We start from the raw sequence: 18,913 nt of genomic DNA on the forward strand, positions 1-18,913 counted from the left end.
AATATCTTAATTTGTTGTCAACTAAAATACAGATAATAGAGTTTTTTTCAAGTGCTTAAAAATTCTTCCTTCTGTGTCTTTTCTTAAAAACTCTTCAATGAAATTTCGCGATAAATCCAGAAGTATTAAACTTTCAAATTGGTCAAAAGCATCTTCTGATAAGTCATCACAGGAGTTCCATGCAAGGTTGAGATTAATTAACTTAGACAATCCCGCAATCGGTCCCTTCCAGCTCCAAAATGTATTTCGTTCTAAATTCATTCTCAAAAGTAAGTTCGGTTCACAAAAACATATATTTCTGAGTTCGTTTCTGATTTGTAATCCACTGAGATCAAGGTCTTTTAATCCAGGAGGAACATATAATATAGTCTCAAAATTGACCCCTTGCGAATGACAATTGCTGCAATGTGGTAGCACGTCATCAACTTTTCTTTCTTTTTCACTCTTATGACCGTTTTCTTGTTCAAATTTCGTTTTCTGGTTTGGAACTTTTTGGGAGTTTTTCAGGGAGTTTGTTCTCAGCATATATCTCGTTTTGTTATTAAAAAATTTCACTGCGTCATAGTTTATGCTCTGGTCAGTCAAAATTAGAAATTTCAAGTTTATCAATACTGATTCCTCAAACATTTTATGAATATATTCTCCAGCTAGCAGCATATTGTTTGTAACGGAAAGTTTGCGTAAACTCCTCGGTATAAATTCTACTGCATCCTCATTTACATATGCAAGTCGATTATTATCAAGGTAAAGGTCTCGTATTGTTACATTTTTCATATACACAAGATGGTCCTTTTCTAATCGTGTACAATCACCGAACGTTTTATGGATTTTTACCAGTTTTATTTCCCTCATATGTTTTCCTTGTAAGCCATATGTTATATTAGCTACATTTTTGAATTCAAGTCCCTCGTTGAAAGATAAGTCCAACTTCGTTAGATTTCTTAGCTCAGCAAAACTGCCTTTTTCAACACAGTCAAGGCTACAGTTACTGATTTTAAGGTCATAAACACTGTCTAAATCTTTAAACATATTAACAACAATTTTTGTAAGATTACACCTTCCGTATTCGCTACTCAAGTCAAGTGTCTTTAAATTTGGCATGTTAGAAAATGCATGTGATTAATATGAGATTCAATACCGTCAATCAAAAGTTGTTTCAAAGTTTTCAATTGTTTCAATGTCTCTGTTGGATAAAATTCATTTATATCTATATTGTCTAGTCTTTGGTGTAGATTTAATCTTTCAAGCTTCTTCAGGGGATTGAAAATTAAACGAGGTAAAGAATAATTATTGTAGCGAATTTTGTTTTGTCCCAATTCAAGTGTCCGAAGATTTTCAAGACCTTCAAATACGTTCTCATCTAGCACTTCAATTAAGTTATTCGACAAATCAAGGTATTTCAAATTGACCAAATTCTTGAAAGCTCCATGTTTGATATCCTTTATATAGTTTCCATCCAGTGTAAGAACAGTTGTCGAGTTAGGTATACCTACTGGAATATTATAAAGTCCACTTTGTGTACAGTTGACCATAAGTTTATATGTCCCATTCGTATAGTCGGATTCGTCCCGACAAATACACGTGGGTAACCAATAGCAACGGTATGCTGGTAAATTTGGACTTTCTGTCATGGAAATTATTGTATCGTAGAGTGTAGGGAATAACTGGTAATCTGTAATGTTAAACGAGGTCTGTACGTCTAGATTCAATGGTGTTCGGGTAGGCGTTGTAGTTTGAACTGACTTGAAGATAAACAAAAGCAGCATGTGTCCACTGATCGACCACATCATTGATCTTTTTTATATAGAGTGCTGGGAGATTAAATGTGTTTTTCTAACCTCTTTATCTCACTAAGTCTATACTGCAAACAGATAGATTATTTTTAGGAACACAAAATGCGTAACTAAGCCAAGTAAGATAATATCGCGTTTCGCATCAACTTGTCTGTTCATTCATATTATTTATGGACAAACAATTTGATAAATACAATAAATATACATCTTAAAATTTCATTAAAAAGATCAACAAGGTACGGCTGCATTCAATGTACTCTCTCCACGAAGTCCAGGCAAATAGGAATTCCGAAACGGAACCAAATTGAAAATTTGAATGTATACGTAGGTCTACATGTTAAATTCTTTACCTGCAAAGGCGTGCTATGTTTTGCGATTTTAAAGTAACTTCTACGTTATTAATCATTGCTATTTGTACCGAACTTCTAAAGTTTATTTTAATTTATTTAATGGTTTTAACAATAAGTTATATCAACTAGATTTAAATGCATTTAGATCTTCATTTTTTTGTACAAAACATGTGATATTGTGCTCAATCATAATTAAATTATTTTTGTTTATAACCGGTCTTGACAAAGCGTTTAATAGTTAACTGATCCGACGATGAAATATATAGCGTAACAGTTTTTTCACATATAGTATGATAAATACGTATGTATATAGATATATGAAAAGTGATATCTGAAATGTTGATTTAAAATTTAAAAATATAAATGAAATCATTAATGAATATCAAACTAAAATGATACCGATTCGAGAAATAAAAATAAAACAATAAAAAAACATATATAAAGTAAAGAAATAAAAGGTAAAAATTGAATGTATTTATTGATAACAGATGAAATAATAATACCGATTCAAATGCCAAAGTTTATATCCAGGTTTTAGATTATTTTTCTGCATATTTCTAAAATCACATACTTCCATAAATTATTTCAGTTAAGGATTGAATTGTGTTTGAATTAAACTTCCTGGTTTAGAAGATTGAACAAGTCTAAAAAGATATTATAACAGGTATATGTTTGGTACTGGTAGATGCAATTGTGTTTAAATTAGAATCAATCATTATTGATTTTTATCAAATATATTGATCCATGTAAATCCAGATTCAAAGGGTATCAATCATGGTTTGAGAATACTACTGTTCAAATTTCAGTTGTCGCCTCTTTTCAGTAAATCGGGTTTTTTTTGTTGAAAAAAAAAAAACAAAACAAACAATTATGTGTTGTTTCAAACATTTAGTTTCCGTAATTTTATCCTGGGAAAGTGCATCATGCATGTATCAAGGTAATTTAAGCCTTCTAAGCTGGGTCTCAAGAGCTACTTGTAACGCGTCAGTGAAGTTCGTTTCTAAAGGAAACGAATCGTCCGCTTTACTAATTTCAATATACTAGACAGCGGACCGGAAGATTTGAGGTATCGAGGGATTTCCTTATTGTAAAGTATTTTATCTCGGCAAAGTTCATTTTTCACCCTAATTCTATTGATAAAACAATAATTATATGAATCGATTTCTCTTAAAAAAGCATACTTAACCTGTAGAAAAGCTGAAGTCCGCTTTAAGGAAGGAGAATTTAATCTTTATAGTAAAAGACTGTACCTATATCCAAAAAATTTTCAAACAGATTAAATAAAGGATTTGGCCTTTGTTGACAACATAAGCTTAACCTCTCTATTGTTTTCTAAAGCTCTGAAATTACAAAAAGTATTCACGCAGATTACTGGTATATATTTGTTCATGAAATTGCCAACACAACGTTAACATCCTCATAATGTTTGCCTATTCAAAGAATAGTGGGGCCATTTCAGATCCCCAAAACAACTAACATGTTCATGGAACACTCACTACTTAATTCTTTTGATCAATAGCAGCATTTTATGCACATTCCTGACAAAAGTAGTCTACAGGACATTCATTTGAAATCTAACAGACATCTCGTGCATTTAGGCAAATAACAAAAAATAAAAATTCATTCACGGACGCGGCGTGAAGGAAGCAGACGAATTTTGGTTTCTGTTAAAGACCATAAATAAACAACAACAACAAAACTTGAAATAGATATAGGATATACGGAAAATATTTCATAAAATCAAAAAAGTTGAGTGTAAATATCGTAGATTATGGCTCGTAGATTACGTTATAGTCATCCTGTTTTAATAAAGAGGGTTGTATTTGTATGCAAATATTAAAAGATGATATTGTTGATTAAATCATAAATGATAAACAAAGTCAGTAAATTGACCACTAGCTAAATATGCCAACTCACAAAATTCCTCATAGCAAAGACCGTTGCCAAAGTAACGCAGCAATATGTTAAAATGAAGTCTCATTTTTTCTTTCAATCGTCGGTCCGAACATCACGAATGATGGGGGAAATTAAGAATTTGCTTAATTTGATAAAATTGTGCGATAAACCTGATTATTTGATGATAAAAACATTAATTTTATTAAAGTTTTGATAAATAAACTTATTCAGTTTCTACAGGCTGTGAGGTTTGGACGTTGTTTTCTTTTCTACATCGACATAAGGTCTGTGCGTTTCATCTTCTCTTTTTTTCCATTTCATCAAATGTTTTCAATTGAAAAAAAATCATGCAGATATAATGCGCTTGTACGGTCATGCCATATTTGTTTAATTCTACTGCACTGGACCACCTAGGGTTAATGAGATGAACATATGATCTTATCAGATGACCAAGCAGAACGCTAAAAGTATCCTATCAGAGTGGCCGCAGTAAATTTCTCTTAATTTATGTGTTTATGTGTTATTACTAGAATTAAGATTTATTCAATTATTCTTGTTAAATGGATTAATACAATTACTTAATAACTTTTGTAAAATGGATTAAATACCGGATTTATTTGTTCATAATTTAATTTAAAGTGACAATATTCTGGATATAACAATTGACTTCTGTTTTTGATTTGATTATCCATTTATATTTTCCACATGGATTGCTACAAGAATGGGTAAAGTGTTCAGTTCCAGTAGGGAACTCCACTTTTCAAGAAGCCCAACAGTCGCTATATAACCAGTACAATAGGTACTGAGGCGTACTGCAACGACCCCAGAGTTTGCGGACAGTAGGTCCAACATAACTCTGCAACAAAATTTGGAATGTCTAGAGTTTGCGGACAGTAGGTCCAATATTAACTCTGCAACAGATTAGGAAAATCTGTTTCGTCATCATGGAATGATGGACAACAGTATGAAGCCTTGGCCAGATGATTGACCTGTTTTTATGCTACAACTACTACTACAACAACAAAGACAATATTGCTTTAACTTGAAGTTATCAAATTAATATTATATTATTTAACAATTTAATTTCTTGAGCCACGAACATACCAAAGTCATGTGTCTTAAAATTAGGCCAACGAAATGCACATATCACAGCTTATAATTTATAAGACTCTTATTCTATTGGTTAAAAAGATCTGCAGTATCTTACTGTTTTAAATCTTACTTGATATAAGAAAATATCAGCTCTTGCTCACAAAATATAATTCTATGTTTAGTTGGGTAACTGTATAATAAGTTAAAATAAAAATTATTTGAATTAAAGATATAATATGCTCAAATTCATTGTATTTTTAAATATTGATGATTGCTATACAGTCTCTTTTTTAATATAAAATAAACATGTTTTGACTACACACTAAGAAGATATCTTATGTCTTAAACTCTACACAATTTAGAGGCACAATAAGAATGCATAGTGTCAAAAAAAAAAAAAAAAAAAAAAAAAAAAAAAAAAAAAAAACTTTACTTATATGCAGCTTCCCAAACACAGTTTGTACATTCTTTTATTCAAATAAGACATATTTAGAAAGAAATACATAGATTTCAAATAATTTCTGGGATAAAAATATTTTACTCTGTGATGAGTATAGTATATGTTTAACATGCTTTGGGCGGAAAAACAGTAAGTTACATTTTACAGTATCATCCTTGAACAGGCTCATTCAAACCAAGCCTGCAACATTTTCATTTATGCTGTTTTGGGCGTATTGTAGAGATTTTTTTTGCACAAAAATTGTTTTATATTAGAGGAATATTCTGGAGTAAGTTTTGCCTAGAAATGTCAAGAACTGTATACTCCAAATTTGTTACATAACAGGGAATATGCTGGAGTAAGTTTTGCATAGAAATGTCAAGAACTTTGTACTCCACATTTGTTATATATGATGGAATATGCTGGAGCTAGTTTTGCATAGAAATGTCAAGAACTGTGTACTCCAAATCTGTTATATAAGAGGGAATATGCTGGAGATAGTTTTGCATGGAAATGTCAAGAACTGTGTACTCCAAATTTGTTATATAAGAGGGAATATGCTGGAGCTAGTTTTGCATAGAAATGTCAAGAACTGTCTACTCCAAATTTGTTATATAAGATGGAATATGCTGGAGCTAGTTTTGCATAGAAATTGAAAGAACTGTGTACTCCAAATTTTTTATATAAAATGGAATATGCTGGAGCTTATTTTGCATAGAAATGTCAAGAACTGGGTATTCCAAATTTGTTATATAAGAGGGAATATGCTGGAGCTAGTTTTGCATAGAAATGTTAAGAACTGTGTACTCCAAATTTGTTATATAAGATGGAATATGCTGGAGCTAGTTTTGCATAGTAATGTCAAGAACAGTGTACTCCAAATTTGTTATATAAGATGGAATATGCTGGAGCTAGTTTTGCATAAAAATGCCAAGAACTGTGTACTCCAAATTTGTTATATAAGATGGAATATGCTGGAGTTAGTTTTGCATAGTAATATCAAGAACAGTGTACTTCAAATTTGGTATATAAGAAGGTATATGCTGAACCTAGTTTTGCATAAAAATGTCAAGAACTGTGTACTCCAAATTTGTTATATAAGAGGGAATATGCTGGAGCTAGTTTTGCATAAAATGACAAAACCGTGTACTACAAATTAGTTATCTATATAAAAGCGAATATGCTGGAGCTAGTTTTGCAATAAATATCCAAACCTGAGTTTCTCCAAATTTGTTATATAAGATGGAATATGTTGGAGCATGTTTTGCATAGAAATGTCAAAACCCGCGAGTACTCCAAATTTGTCATACGAGAAGGAATATGTTGAAGCAAATTTTGCATATCTTGTCAAAACCGGAATACTCCCAAATTTTTTATATACGAAGATCAAATATGCTGGAGAAAGTGTTTTGCATAGAAGTGTCAAAAACTGTGAGTCCAAATTTGCTCTTGGGAAAACGCACCATTTGGAGCTGATCTTATGAAGGAATTGTTACTTTCCTTACGGAAAGTAAACACATATTAAATAACATTGGTTGTATATAGTGTGAGGTAAGAATCTCAGGGGCAACCATGAGTACATATACAAGAAAGCTAACAGAATGTGAGTATGCATTGTTTTTACAATACTCTAGAAACACTTCGAAATACCCTGAACATTGTAAGTTGATAACTTTCAATATTGGTACTTGCTCGAGATGGTTCAATAATGAAATTTATATTGAATAACTCTTTACCTGTATATCTCAAGTAAAGTACACTGACAATGTCGATTGTAAAGAACTTGCTTTTATTTTTAAGAAAATGACATATCATTCGAAATGGAAGAACATGAAATAAGATATGAAAAGTTTTAGTGAAGAAAATAAACATTTAATCACTAAAATATTTTTCTATCCACAATTTTCTTCGACTGAAAGGTGTATATAGACATAGCTAAATGCATAATTGAATACATGTTTGATATACTTTGTATGCATTGAAATTTTTGCTCAAGCTAACTACAGTAAAACATAGAAAAGAAATAAAATGAATTAATGAATATAATAAAATAAACTATTAAGATGGAAAAAAAAAAATCATTTGCATTTGCCTTGTCTTTCATTGTTGGACAAACCTATGAAACCAATGTTTTACCATTCATTACAATAATGATAGTTTATACAAAGTTGTAATGTGCAGTATTTTAGATGGTTAAGATAAGGTTGATAATTTGGGATTTATTGTATACATGTACTACATCTTCAGATAAATCTCTCACTGGACCCTCTAAGTGAATTGTTTTTGTTAGGGTTTATCATCGGACTTATTCCTGGGAAAACAGCAGGTATTAATAGCTGTACCTGGTTTGTAGGTCAAACATATGTCTTAATTTGATTTGTTTGTTTGCAAGGAGGGGTTGCTAATTAACCTTCACCGTGTTATGATCCATGGCGCTATAAATCACTCAGAGAGGGATTTGTGTCGGACCTATCACAACAATAGGCAAACAAAATCCTGATTGTGCTACGGCTGTCAAAGTGTCATTCAAATTTTGATTTAAATAATTGAAACAACTAGTTTCAATAAAAATATTAATTATATCAAGAAAACTGCAGTTTAGTCTATGAAACATTTCTACGGTTGATGAACGCATTTATATTTGTAGACTGCATGTTAATTAGTCAACTAGAAATGTTATAAAATTTGAAAAAGAAATGGCAGGTAAATTAATAATATATCATTATATGTAGATGTGGTACCTTACTCGTCATTGCCCGGGGGAAAGGAAAACACTAAGCAGATTATTCTACCAAATGGCATGATCATAGAATATTACTTGTTTGGGGTTTTGTTTTCAAACAACTGAATAAGTAAGTGGTGATAAGAGATTCAGCCATTTGTTTTGGTAGTTTTCATTATCGTTTTTGAAATAAATCAGTTGATGACTTAATTAACTAATTAATTGATTGATTGATTCCAAACAAAAATGATAATAATATTAATAATTCAGGAAAAATGAACAAATGCATTTGTATGTTTCATTATATCCTATCCTGTATCGAGTGGAATCGAAAACGTGAACCATAGAAACATGTACTGTAACTGCAATACAGAGCTGATTTGGAAAATAATATACATGTGTTTATTGAAGAAAACATGCATGGAAAAAAAAATGTAAATAATATAAACGAATAATGGCAGGTTTAGGCTTAATGGCCCTTTAACCGCAGATCAGTAATTTCAAAACACTGATTTTGCAAGATATCAGAAATCGAGCCTAAAGAAATTATAATTAAAAACATAAATGTGTTGCTTTAAAACCATAGAAAACTTCGAATATCACTACATGTGAAAGAATTTTGTGCTACACGTATATGTGTGTCAAACTTGTTTGCAATTTTCTGTTTACAATATACGATACAATGTATCAATTTTGCAATGTAACATTGCAGCAGGGGTCAAGCCTATAATGACCTTTAATTTCCGCACAGTAGAAATAGGGAATAGTATTCTTTTATAATGATTGTTACTTTTACAGCATTTTATGTATATGGCAATTGCATACTTTATTTTGTACATTACATTTTCAGTTTTGAAAAGTTAATAGTCGTAGATTGAATGCGTAATCATTGTACTTGGTTATGAAGTTTTAACGACTTATCAAAATGCGAGCATGGTCTCTAAAATCTCATTAACCCTAGGTGGTCCAGTGCAGTAGAATTAATAAATTAAACGAGACTTACCTGGAAGTTGAAGTTCAATTATTATTCTACTGCTACTGGACCACAGGGTTTAATGCCCACCCAATTACCCCTCCCATATGTATAAGCCATTGTCGCATTTTGCATAATTATGTATGCTCTGAAAGTCTGCTTGGTCATCTGATAAGATCATATGTTCATCTCATTAAACCCTGTGGTCCAGTAGCAGTAGAATAATAATTGAACTTCAACTTCCAGGTAAGTCTCGTTTAATTTATTAATTATACCTCAAGTGACTTTGCCTGATTTAACTGACACACTCGCACATGCCATCCTCGTGATATCACACAAGTTTAAAATAAAAATGACTCGTCACATGGCGATTGTTTCTTCTATTTTTGAGTTTTTCTTATTTTATAATTACATGTGATAAGATGATTTTACGTTCGTTGTCTTTTCAGAATTACATTTAGCCCTCCATATGTATATGTCGCACTTAAGTTATATATCATTATCCCAGCAGATTAATGGTCCACTGCTCGGTATACGTTAAGTATATATAACTTGATGTTCAAAAAAGACATTTGTTAGCATGTGATTTAATCGAATATTGTTTACATTATGGATAAATGAAGAAAAGTCCATTGTTAACAAAATTAAATATATACGATTTTTATAATTTGTTATAACATAATTTTATTTTATGACGACATTATCCCTCTTAAAAAAGGAATACTCAAACACTATTTACAAAATTAAAATAGCAATCACTTGAAAATTTCGCAGTCCATACCATTCAAGTTACTGTAATAGAATAACTGATAATATAAAAATATGCATTTTTTAACTTTAAGAGACATAAAAATCAAGCCCAATAAATTACTTTATTATATACTTATAAATGAAATATTGAGAAATATGGATGAAATAAAATGCGTATTTTCATTTTCCGTATTTTCACTGTAAAAATTTATTTTTCACTGCAGTGAAACATATTTTCCGTATTTTCACTGGTGTCTTGCCGGACTACTTTCTTTTAAATTCTGCCAGTACACAAAATTTAAGGGAAAGTCTTTCAAATTTTAATGTCAAAAAAGATAAAAATGTATATTATAAACAGAAAATTCAAGTTTTTTCTATAAATACATGATTTATTTTCATCTTGTGGCATGAAAATTACCATATTTCACTCGTGGCTACCGCCACTCATGAAATATTTATTTTCATACCACTCGATGAAAATAAATCATGTATTTATAGAAAAAACTTGAATATCCTCTATTTGCTAGGATTTTTTTACCTTTCTGCAGACATTTTCACAAAAAATCTTACGATTTATCTTAAGTTTTTCACTTACGATAATCGTAAGTTAAATCTTAAGTCATTTTCACAAAGCCACTCGTAAGTTAAAATTTTATCTTAAGATAAAAAATTCACTTACGATAAATCTTACGACAAAACATCCCTAGCAACGTTCATTTGATAGTGATGTGCATGCTCTATATTTGATTCCGGTTTTAAAATCAAGTAATCAAGAGCTTGGAGTATCTATTGAACACAATCAAATTTCAATTAGAACAAAAAAATGATTTAAACTGATATAATTTATATCTTGATTGAAGATAATTATATATATCTAAAATGTTCAGAAAGAAGGTCTACTATGTTATTAATAAATAAAAAGGTACCACTAGTACATGCTGGCAATGAAATCGAACTCACCAATTGTACAAATTATAAGTTTTCAATAATACTAGTCTACAGTATAGTTCACATTATTTTAAACTATTCATAACCCTCTCCATCGTGACGTCATCAAGTCATGACGTCACAAATGTATATGTTGAAAAATAATTATACCTCAATTTGTGTTATTTATAGCATACTGTTTGCTTAATATTTAGTTGTCCTCCAACTTTTTGTTTGTTTTTATTCAGTTTAGGTAAGAGATACATGATATTTTACCCATAAGAGAGAAAAAAATACACTTACGAACGGGGAAGACCTATCGTAAAGTTACGACAGATTTTGCACTTAAGATTTTCTTAAGATTTTTTGTGAAAATGTCTGCTGGTATATTTCTATTAACTTAAATAAAAAGTAACTTTCTAAATATGTCTGTATATTTACAGAAGATGGTGTTCAATGTAATAGTAGCTTTGATACAAATCAGTCTTGCTGCTGCAACATCATCATCAAATAGTACACTCGTCCGAGATGCCCTAGAACGAAATATGCACGATATTCTCGTGCTTAATGATATGTTTCCTTCACTGGAATCTGAATATACAGGGTTACGTATCTACAGACGAATCGATCGATGTAGTTGGTTGCATGCCTGCATATGTCGAGATGAATCTAGATATACAAATGGAGCATACCGACTTATGGTAAACTGCACACAAAGTGGTCTAGCGGAGGTCCCCTCTTTCTTCCCAAGCAACACAACTGTTCTCACACTAAATGGAAACTCAATACAAAAGATCGATTCGGATGTTTTTAATAATTTAGCCGACCTGAAATATCTTGACCTATCAGACAATAGGATTCGGATATTGAGTGCAAGTATTTTTGTAGGACTCGAAAATCTCCATACACTTGAGCTAAGCGGGAACCAAATTCGTTACGATGGGCAATCTTTATCAAGTTTAGCGTTCAACCCGCTGAAGAAGCTATATCGTCTGAATCTTCACCAGAAATTAGATGACATAAGCATAACTGAAAGGTACCCGACAAATGCATTGACACAACTCAAGCAGTTGAAGCAACTATTGATCGATGGAATTAAGCCTGACAATGTTGCTACAGCCTTTTCGTTCATGACAAACTTACGGTCACTTGACCTGAGTAGCGGGTTTGGTAGGTGCAATTTAAAAAGTATAGTTGCCGATATGTTCAAGAACTTAACAGGCGTTACTGATTTGAAAATATGCAATTGTAGCTTAGAGAGCGTTGAGAAAGAGGGTTTCTCTGATCTGAACAGTTTGACCAGTCTTGACCTGTCCTATAATGAAAACCTGCAGTTTAAAAGTTTAGCTAACATAACATACGGTTTACAAGGCAACCAAATGAGAGATATCAAACTGGTGAAAATCCACGAGACATTCGGTGATTGCACACGATTAGAAGCGGAGCATCTCCTATATTTCAAGAACATGGAAGTTGAAAATGTGTATCTCGATAATAATCGCCTTGCATACGTGAGCGAAGATGCCGTGCAATATATTCCTCGTAGCATTCACAAGCTGTCTGTGACGAACAACATGCTGCTAGCTGGTGAATACATTCACAAAATCTTTGAAAAATCTGTGTTTAGAAACCTAGCCTATCTCACAATGGCCGAGCAAAGTACGAATAACGATGCACTTAAGTTTTTTAACAACAAAACAAGGTATATGTTAAAATCTAAATTCAAAATTAACACTTTCAATGCTGTGTCAATACCGGAAAATGATACTAGCGGTAAGATTGGAAATTACAATCGAAACTATACACAAAGTAATCTAGTCGGAAATAAATTACTTCCCTTTTGCGGAAACTGTCACTTGATGGGAATAAGCTATGACATCATTTTGTACTTTCCGGAAGAATTAAGAGCCATTGATTTTAGCGGATTGAGAATTAGAAACGAATTGAAAAATATTTGCATTTGTGAACCAAATTCCTTGATGAGAATCAACTTAGAAAGAAATGTATTCTGGAACTGGCAGAGTCCTATAGGTGGGCTTTCCAACTTGCTAAATCTTCAGCTGGCTTGGAATTCCTGTGATAATATGTCACAGGACGTTTTCGATCAAATGACGGGTTTGATTGAACTGAATTTAACACGAAATTTCATTGAGCGATTTTTGCGTGAAGACACAGAGGGGCGCATTTTCAAAAATTTGAAAATTCTTCAGTATTTGTTACTTGCTGACTGTAAACTCCGGTATCTTCCTCTGAAGTTGTTTCAAGGCCTAGTCTCTCTTAGAGGCTTGGACTTGTCGTATAATTTTTTGACGCAAATTGATGTTCAATTTAGTGGTAGTTCACCTCTACAATACTTAGACCTAAGTAACAATATTTTAAACAAAATTGGAGCAAAGGTCATGCAAAAATTTGACAATACTGCTAAAATGAATTTTTCTTTTGATAACTTTTATATTGACCTGTCCAACAATAAGCTGTCGTGTTCTTGTAATGATATCGATTTTATTGAATGGGTTTCACGTACAAAAGTTCAATTCATTGATTTTAATATTGTTGTTTGTATGTATAAAAATGGTAAACCAATGAAATTGCGGAAGGCATCAGCTATTTATAGCGATCTTTTGAAGGATTGTGCCGATTATACAACCTTAATCATATTTTCATCTTTAGGACTAGTTCTTTTTCTAATCATTACTCTTTGCGGTATGATATATCGATACAGATGGGATCTCAGATATTTTTATTACTCGATTAAACTGAGAGTGAACGGGAACAAAATACTTATCAATCAAGGTGATGATTTAGACTTTATGTTTGATGCGTTTGTTTCATACGCAAGCGAAAACGCCAGGTTTGTGAAGAATGATTTGGTTCCACAACTTGAAGACAGGCGTCGTCTGCAGCTTCTGGTACATGATAGAGATTTCAGAGCGGGAGAATTCGTTAATGACAACATCATGCAGGCGATAGCGTCTTCACGGAAGACACTCATTTTAATGAGTAAAGATTTTCTTAAAAGTGAATGGTGCATATTTGAAATGAATATGGCAAGAATGGAAAGTATCAAAACCGGAAGAAATGTCGTCTGCTTGGTGAAATTGGAAGACTTTCCGGTTGAAGGACTGCCGTTGGAGATACTTGACATTATACGTCAACAGACTTACATTGAACGACCCGAAAATGATGACCACATGGATATGTTTTGGGACAGAGTACAAAATGCTTTGAAATAATTGAAATTGTGTGACATTTTTCTTCGCTTAAATATTGTTCTGATTTCAATGAATTTGTAATAAGCATGTCATTTACATAGCATTGCACATGCTTTTGCTGCATTTATTACCGCATATCATACATGTATTAATCTGACTCTTCGGTTTAATTATCAAATCGTTCGTAAGTAGTATCACAATGCTAGATCTATATCTTAATATGTTGTATTTAAGTATCTGGTAGTATAGAGCGCTTACATAACTATGTCTTGTTGTTGTTGTTGCGATCATCATCATCATCATTATTAATATCATCATCATCATTATTAATATCATTATTATTATTATCATTATTATTATTATTATTATTATTATTATTCCTCACCGCTGTGGGTTCGAATCCCGACTGTGTCGATGTGACATAGCCCCCCCCCCCCCGCCAAAAAAATAAAAAAATATATATTATTATTATTATTATTGATGACACCTTTTTTTAAATTTCTTAGCCGTGAGACCATTTATTCAGTTTTCGCAATTTTGCAATGGGATTAGGAAACCAGAAGTTAATGCAGTGTGCTGAAGAAAAAATGCATTAATTATGCGTGCATGATTTGGTGATTTTTTTTATCACGGAAATGGCCAATTATTGATTTAAACACGGAATTTATCATAGAAGGAAATAAAGTCCTGAATTTTAAAGCTGATAAGCACGTCTGATATCAAAAAACCATTTTTTTGTACCTGTCGTTTCTATGGCAACGCAAACTTGAAGTTATTTGATAAATTATTGTGTGTCTATTTTTGGACGATGGGTACGATATCTTTTATCACTCAATTCACACAATTTTAAAACTTCGGCTCTTCTAACTTCGGTTTTATTGTACACCACATTGGAAGAAATGAATAAGCGCATACGGTTAATGAGACATTATAGTTTAAACCTTATCAAAAATATAAACATGTTTATTTTTCAAGATCATTTGTGCAAATGTCGACCTGACTAGCGTATTGGTGGCGATTTTAAGATTCGTTGATATATTTAAATAAAATAACATACATATTACTTTATGATTTTTTATAATCGGTGTACCTGTGACATTTTCCAATCTACTCGTGTCATATACACTTGATCTAGCAGATGAAACATTTTAAGAGGTAACGCTGAATTCGCGAATAAGGCAACGGAAGTTATCTCATAAAAAGTAGCTAATTCCTATTTTACAAGCTTCCTTCTATTATTATACGACACTTGTAGTTTGACAAATGTCTTAGGTATACAAGATATGAATAAATAATGTTTTGAATGTGTTAAATTAACATATTTATTTGACGAAACAAAAGTCACCTTCAAAACGGTAATTAGGTTTTTTTTTCACGAATGATCTAAAGAGGTAAACATATTCCTGCAAAAAAAAAAATGTAAAGCACGTTTAAGTATAATGTCGTAGCAGCCGTATGCGCTAATCCATTTCTTTAAATTTGATTTAGAATAAAATATTTTGGTTCATTCACTTACTGTGTTATTCGGTTTGACAGTAGCGTTGCACAGATTCGGCGTTACTTTTACGTTATTTGCACATTCCTGCGTTACTGGATATGCATGGTGGGTTAGGAAGCCTTGCACGTAGAAAGCACACCAACCCAATCTGCCGGGGTTATAATGACGTGTATTTAAATAGTGTTCGTCCGCGAGAAAGTAACAAAATTTGTATATGTCTGATATAGAAGGGAAATTGACTGCTAAATCAGTTTCAAATATTAAGTGCTGTTATTTTTTCTTCCACTATATTTAGTTTAAACAATATTTATTTCATTACTATACATGCTTATATATTAACAAAACACTCAACAATTTAGTTTAGAAACAGGAAAAATAAGTCAATGCCTTTTGTAAATCTCTCTCCTATAAAATATATGATACAGCATGATAGTAACAACATATAATCAAAATATACTAATTATATATTGCAATTGTAATTTAAGTAAAAAAATGAATTGATAAACAGTAAAAAAAAGAAATAAAAACAACAGATAAAAGCATACCTCAGATATAGAACAGAAACTAATAACACTAGTTTTGAGCCAATTCAATATATAGGAAGCGAATTCTATCATATAACTTTCAAATGTAACTTGAACTACTCTATAACTTTAAATAGAAAGACAAGGAAAATCGATCTGCATGGAAGGAAAAGTAGAAATAAAAAAAAACAAAAAAGAAACAAAAAAAAACAAAACAGAAAGATCATTTTAGGCCATTATTTTGTTAGGTTTGTACAGCTCTGTGTTTATATAAGGGTGAATTATTCTTGACGTGTAATTCTGTTCACGTATCAAAACCGTTTGGTTTCATGTCAATATGCATGTTCAGCATCAAACATATTAGATAGCATTTGCGGCATCACTGAGTAGAGTTTCCGAAAAGCAGTGCTGTACGTAGTTCCTGCTGTTGTTTATATGGCCCAGCTGGTGCGTAAAAATAGCCCTTTTAACCGCCTCCGTGGTTGAGGGGTTAGAGTCGATGACTTCTAATCCAGTTACCTCTCTGGCGTGGGTTCGATCCCCGGGAGATGCTTTGGTAGTTTAGCGTGGAGGAAGGTAGTCTAGTACTGGTGTAACTCTCCAGGAACGATGGTTAGGAAACTACCCACCTATATGACTGAAATACTGTTGGGAAAAGGCGTAAAATGAAACAAACAAACAAAACAAAAATAGCCCTTTGGTGGTCAGAGTAGAGGTTGCAATTAAAAAAGAAGTGACCCGTGTCTTTATTCTCACCATACTGACAGAATGGATCAAGGATTATGTTTTCACTAAAGATATGTTCTTTGAGAATGCTGCAATGTGTTCTTAGTCTTGTGTGCAATGTATTGTATTTATAACTTTCGATTGCCATGCTTGTAGTAGGAAAGTATTTTAATCAGTCTATCATCTGGTTTCCTTTTAAATATTTTCAGACTGCTTGTACTTTTTTATCCACAGGTAAGTTGTTCCAATCTTTGATGGTGAAACGGAGAAATGAGTTCGAGAAAAACTGAGTGTTTACAATGAGTATTTCTAGTTTTATGACCATTTCTTAATCTTTATGGATTGGTGTCTTTAACACTGTGACCGTTATTTTATCATGTATCTGAAAGTAGTTCTAGTATATCGCCTTAAATTATTACGTAATACTAGTAGGTCTTATTCGTTGCAAAGCACATAACCCAGTAGGACAGATTGACGTACGGTTCACAATGACCTCACATGCTAACATATGTTTACTCTTAAGCTTCAGTCAAATAAGAGCAAAACGGGTTCCTGTAAAGAACGCCCAAGACAGCAAAATTGAAAATGTTGCAAAGACAATAAAGACGGCATTTATTCATAGTTATAAAGTGTTCATTGGTTCAATATCAAGATTGCAACTTTATACTTCTATAATAGCGCGAGAAATTTAAAGTCTGATTTTCCATATATAAAAAAATAATTAAAAAACTATGTACAGTATCACGCCTGGCAAACTGTCGCTCCACTTCAAAATTGTGGTGTACGGTAAAACGAGCGAACGGCATTTCCGAGATAGAGCGGAAGGCCGATTTAAACGCCTAATTGTAAGTATTGTTTATGTTTTTGTCTTGTTATTTATTAAGTTGTATTTTTTCGAAAAACGGAAAATGTAGTTCCGTGTAGAATTGATTTAGGCTTCCAATGATCTAAGCTGTTACAAAAAGAAAATTATATTAAGCCCGGGAGAACTTTTCTCCCTGACGAAGCGAACGATGATTTGTAGAATATTGAACTTCCCAATCATAGAAATGCCATACCTTTCGTATTTCTTGAAAAAGTGTATTAGTAAATTATCAACCCGTAATAAGAGCTTGCCCTTCGTGCAAAATGAATTACTCCTGAAGGATTTCTTAAATTTGTAAATCGATATTTTTCGAAAGTAGTGGAGCGAAAGGGCGAGAGATGGAGCAAAAGGTTCGATGTTGAGCGCAAGGCGATATTAATTTGACGTATTAGGAGGAGTGTAGTCAATGATTTTTTATAAATAAAAGCTATAGGAACTTAAAATAGACATGATCAAGTGTTAAGACCGAGATATATATACCTTTTAAAGAGACTAATAAATTGTGATATCCTTTCAACGACTATATAGCGTAATAACTGTAATCGCGAAGGTGTCACCTATGGCTGCCGTGTAGATTCCATTATTTATGTTCGAAATTTGGATGAGGCCCGACCATTGAATCATACACATTAATGCATGGCATAATACAGGATGCCACTTATTCGAGGTCAATCATGGCTTTTGACATGGTTATGTACATTTAAAAACGTGTGTCCGTGCAAATGGGACAAACAAATTTACAGTAATGAATTATATGTTTGTATGCTTTCGGATCTAACCCTTTTTCAGCATTGTATATTATGTAGCAATGGATTGTCTGTAATATATGTTTGTGTGAAAATGTTTGAAATAAAATATGTTTAAACTAAACGCGACAAAGTCGAATATTTCTAGTTCTACCGCAAACAAATGTTTTCGAGCAGGTACGTGTACATGTAACTCGATTGTTTACGCCAAAATGTTATGTTTTTCGAAAAGTTAGAAATTCAAGGTGCAGAACAGAAACAAAATTATGCAATGCATGGAACGCATTAAATTAAATGGATCACTACTACCAAGTTCAGTTTACAATGACTTTCTGTAATTAATAGCTCTAACGTACCTGTTCTGAGCAAAACACAAATCAGTCACGTTTTTCATGAATTT

At 32.2% G+C, this 18,913-nt stretch overlaps 2 protein-coding genes across 2 annotated transcripts; one reads left to right on the top strand and one right to left on the bottom strand.

Moving 5' to 3' along the window:
• Positions 1–42: 42 nt before the first annotated feature.
• On the bottom strand, positions 43–1,852 carry LOC132735289 (toll-like receptor 4; the record flags this gene model as incomplete). The annotated part of the gene is given in 2 exon segments (XM_060722229.1): positions 43–1,121; positions 1,124–1,852. Coding segments are annotated over 2 exon segments (1,746 nt in total), but the record flags the coding sequence as incomplete, so codon positions are not given.
• A 9,537-nt stretch (positions 1,853–11,389) lies between these two features.
• On the top strand, positions 11,390–14,444 carry LOC132735287 (toll-like receptor 4). Its single transcript, XM_060722227.1, has one exon. It carries the CDS (start codon positions 11,488–11,490, stop codon positions 14,173–14,175), a length of 2,688 nt encoding a protein of 895 aa, XP_060578210.1. The 5' UTR covers positions 11,390–11,487; the 3' UTR covers positions 14,176–14,444.
• The last annotated feature ends 4,469 nt before the right edge of the window (positions 14,445–18,913 follow it).

Source organism: Ruditapes philippinarum, unplaced genomic scaffold (genome assembly GCF_026571515.1).
Source record: "Ruditapes philippinarum isolate M1 unplaced genomic scaffold, ASM2657151v2 ctg3946_1_1_1_1, whole genome shotgun sequence".
NCBI lineage: Eukaryota > Metazoa > Mollusca > Bivalvia > Venerida > Veneridae > Ruditapes > Ruditapes philippinarum.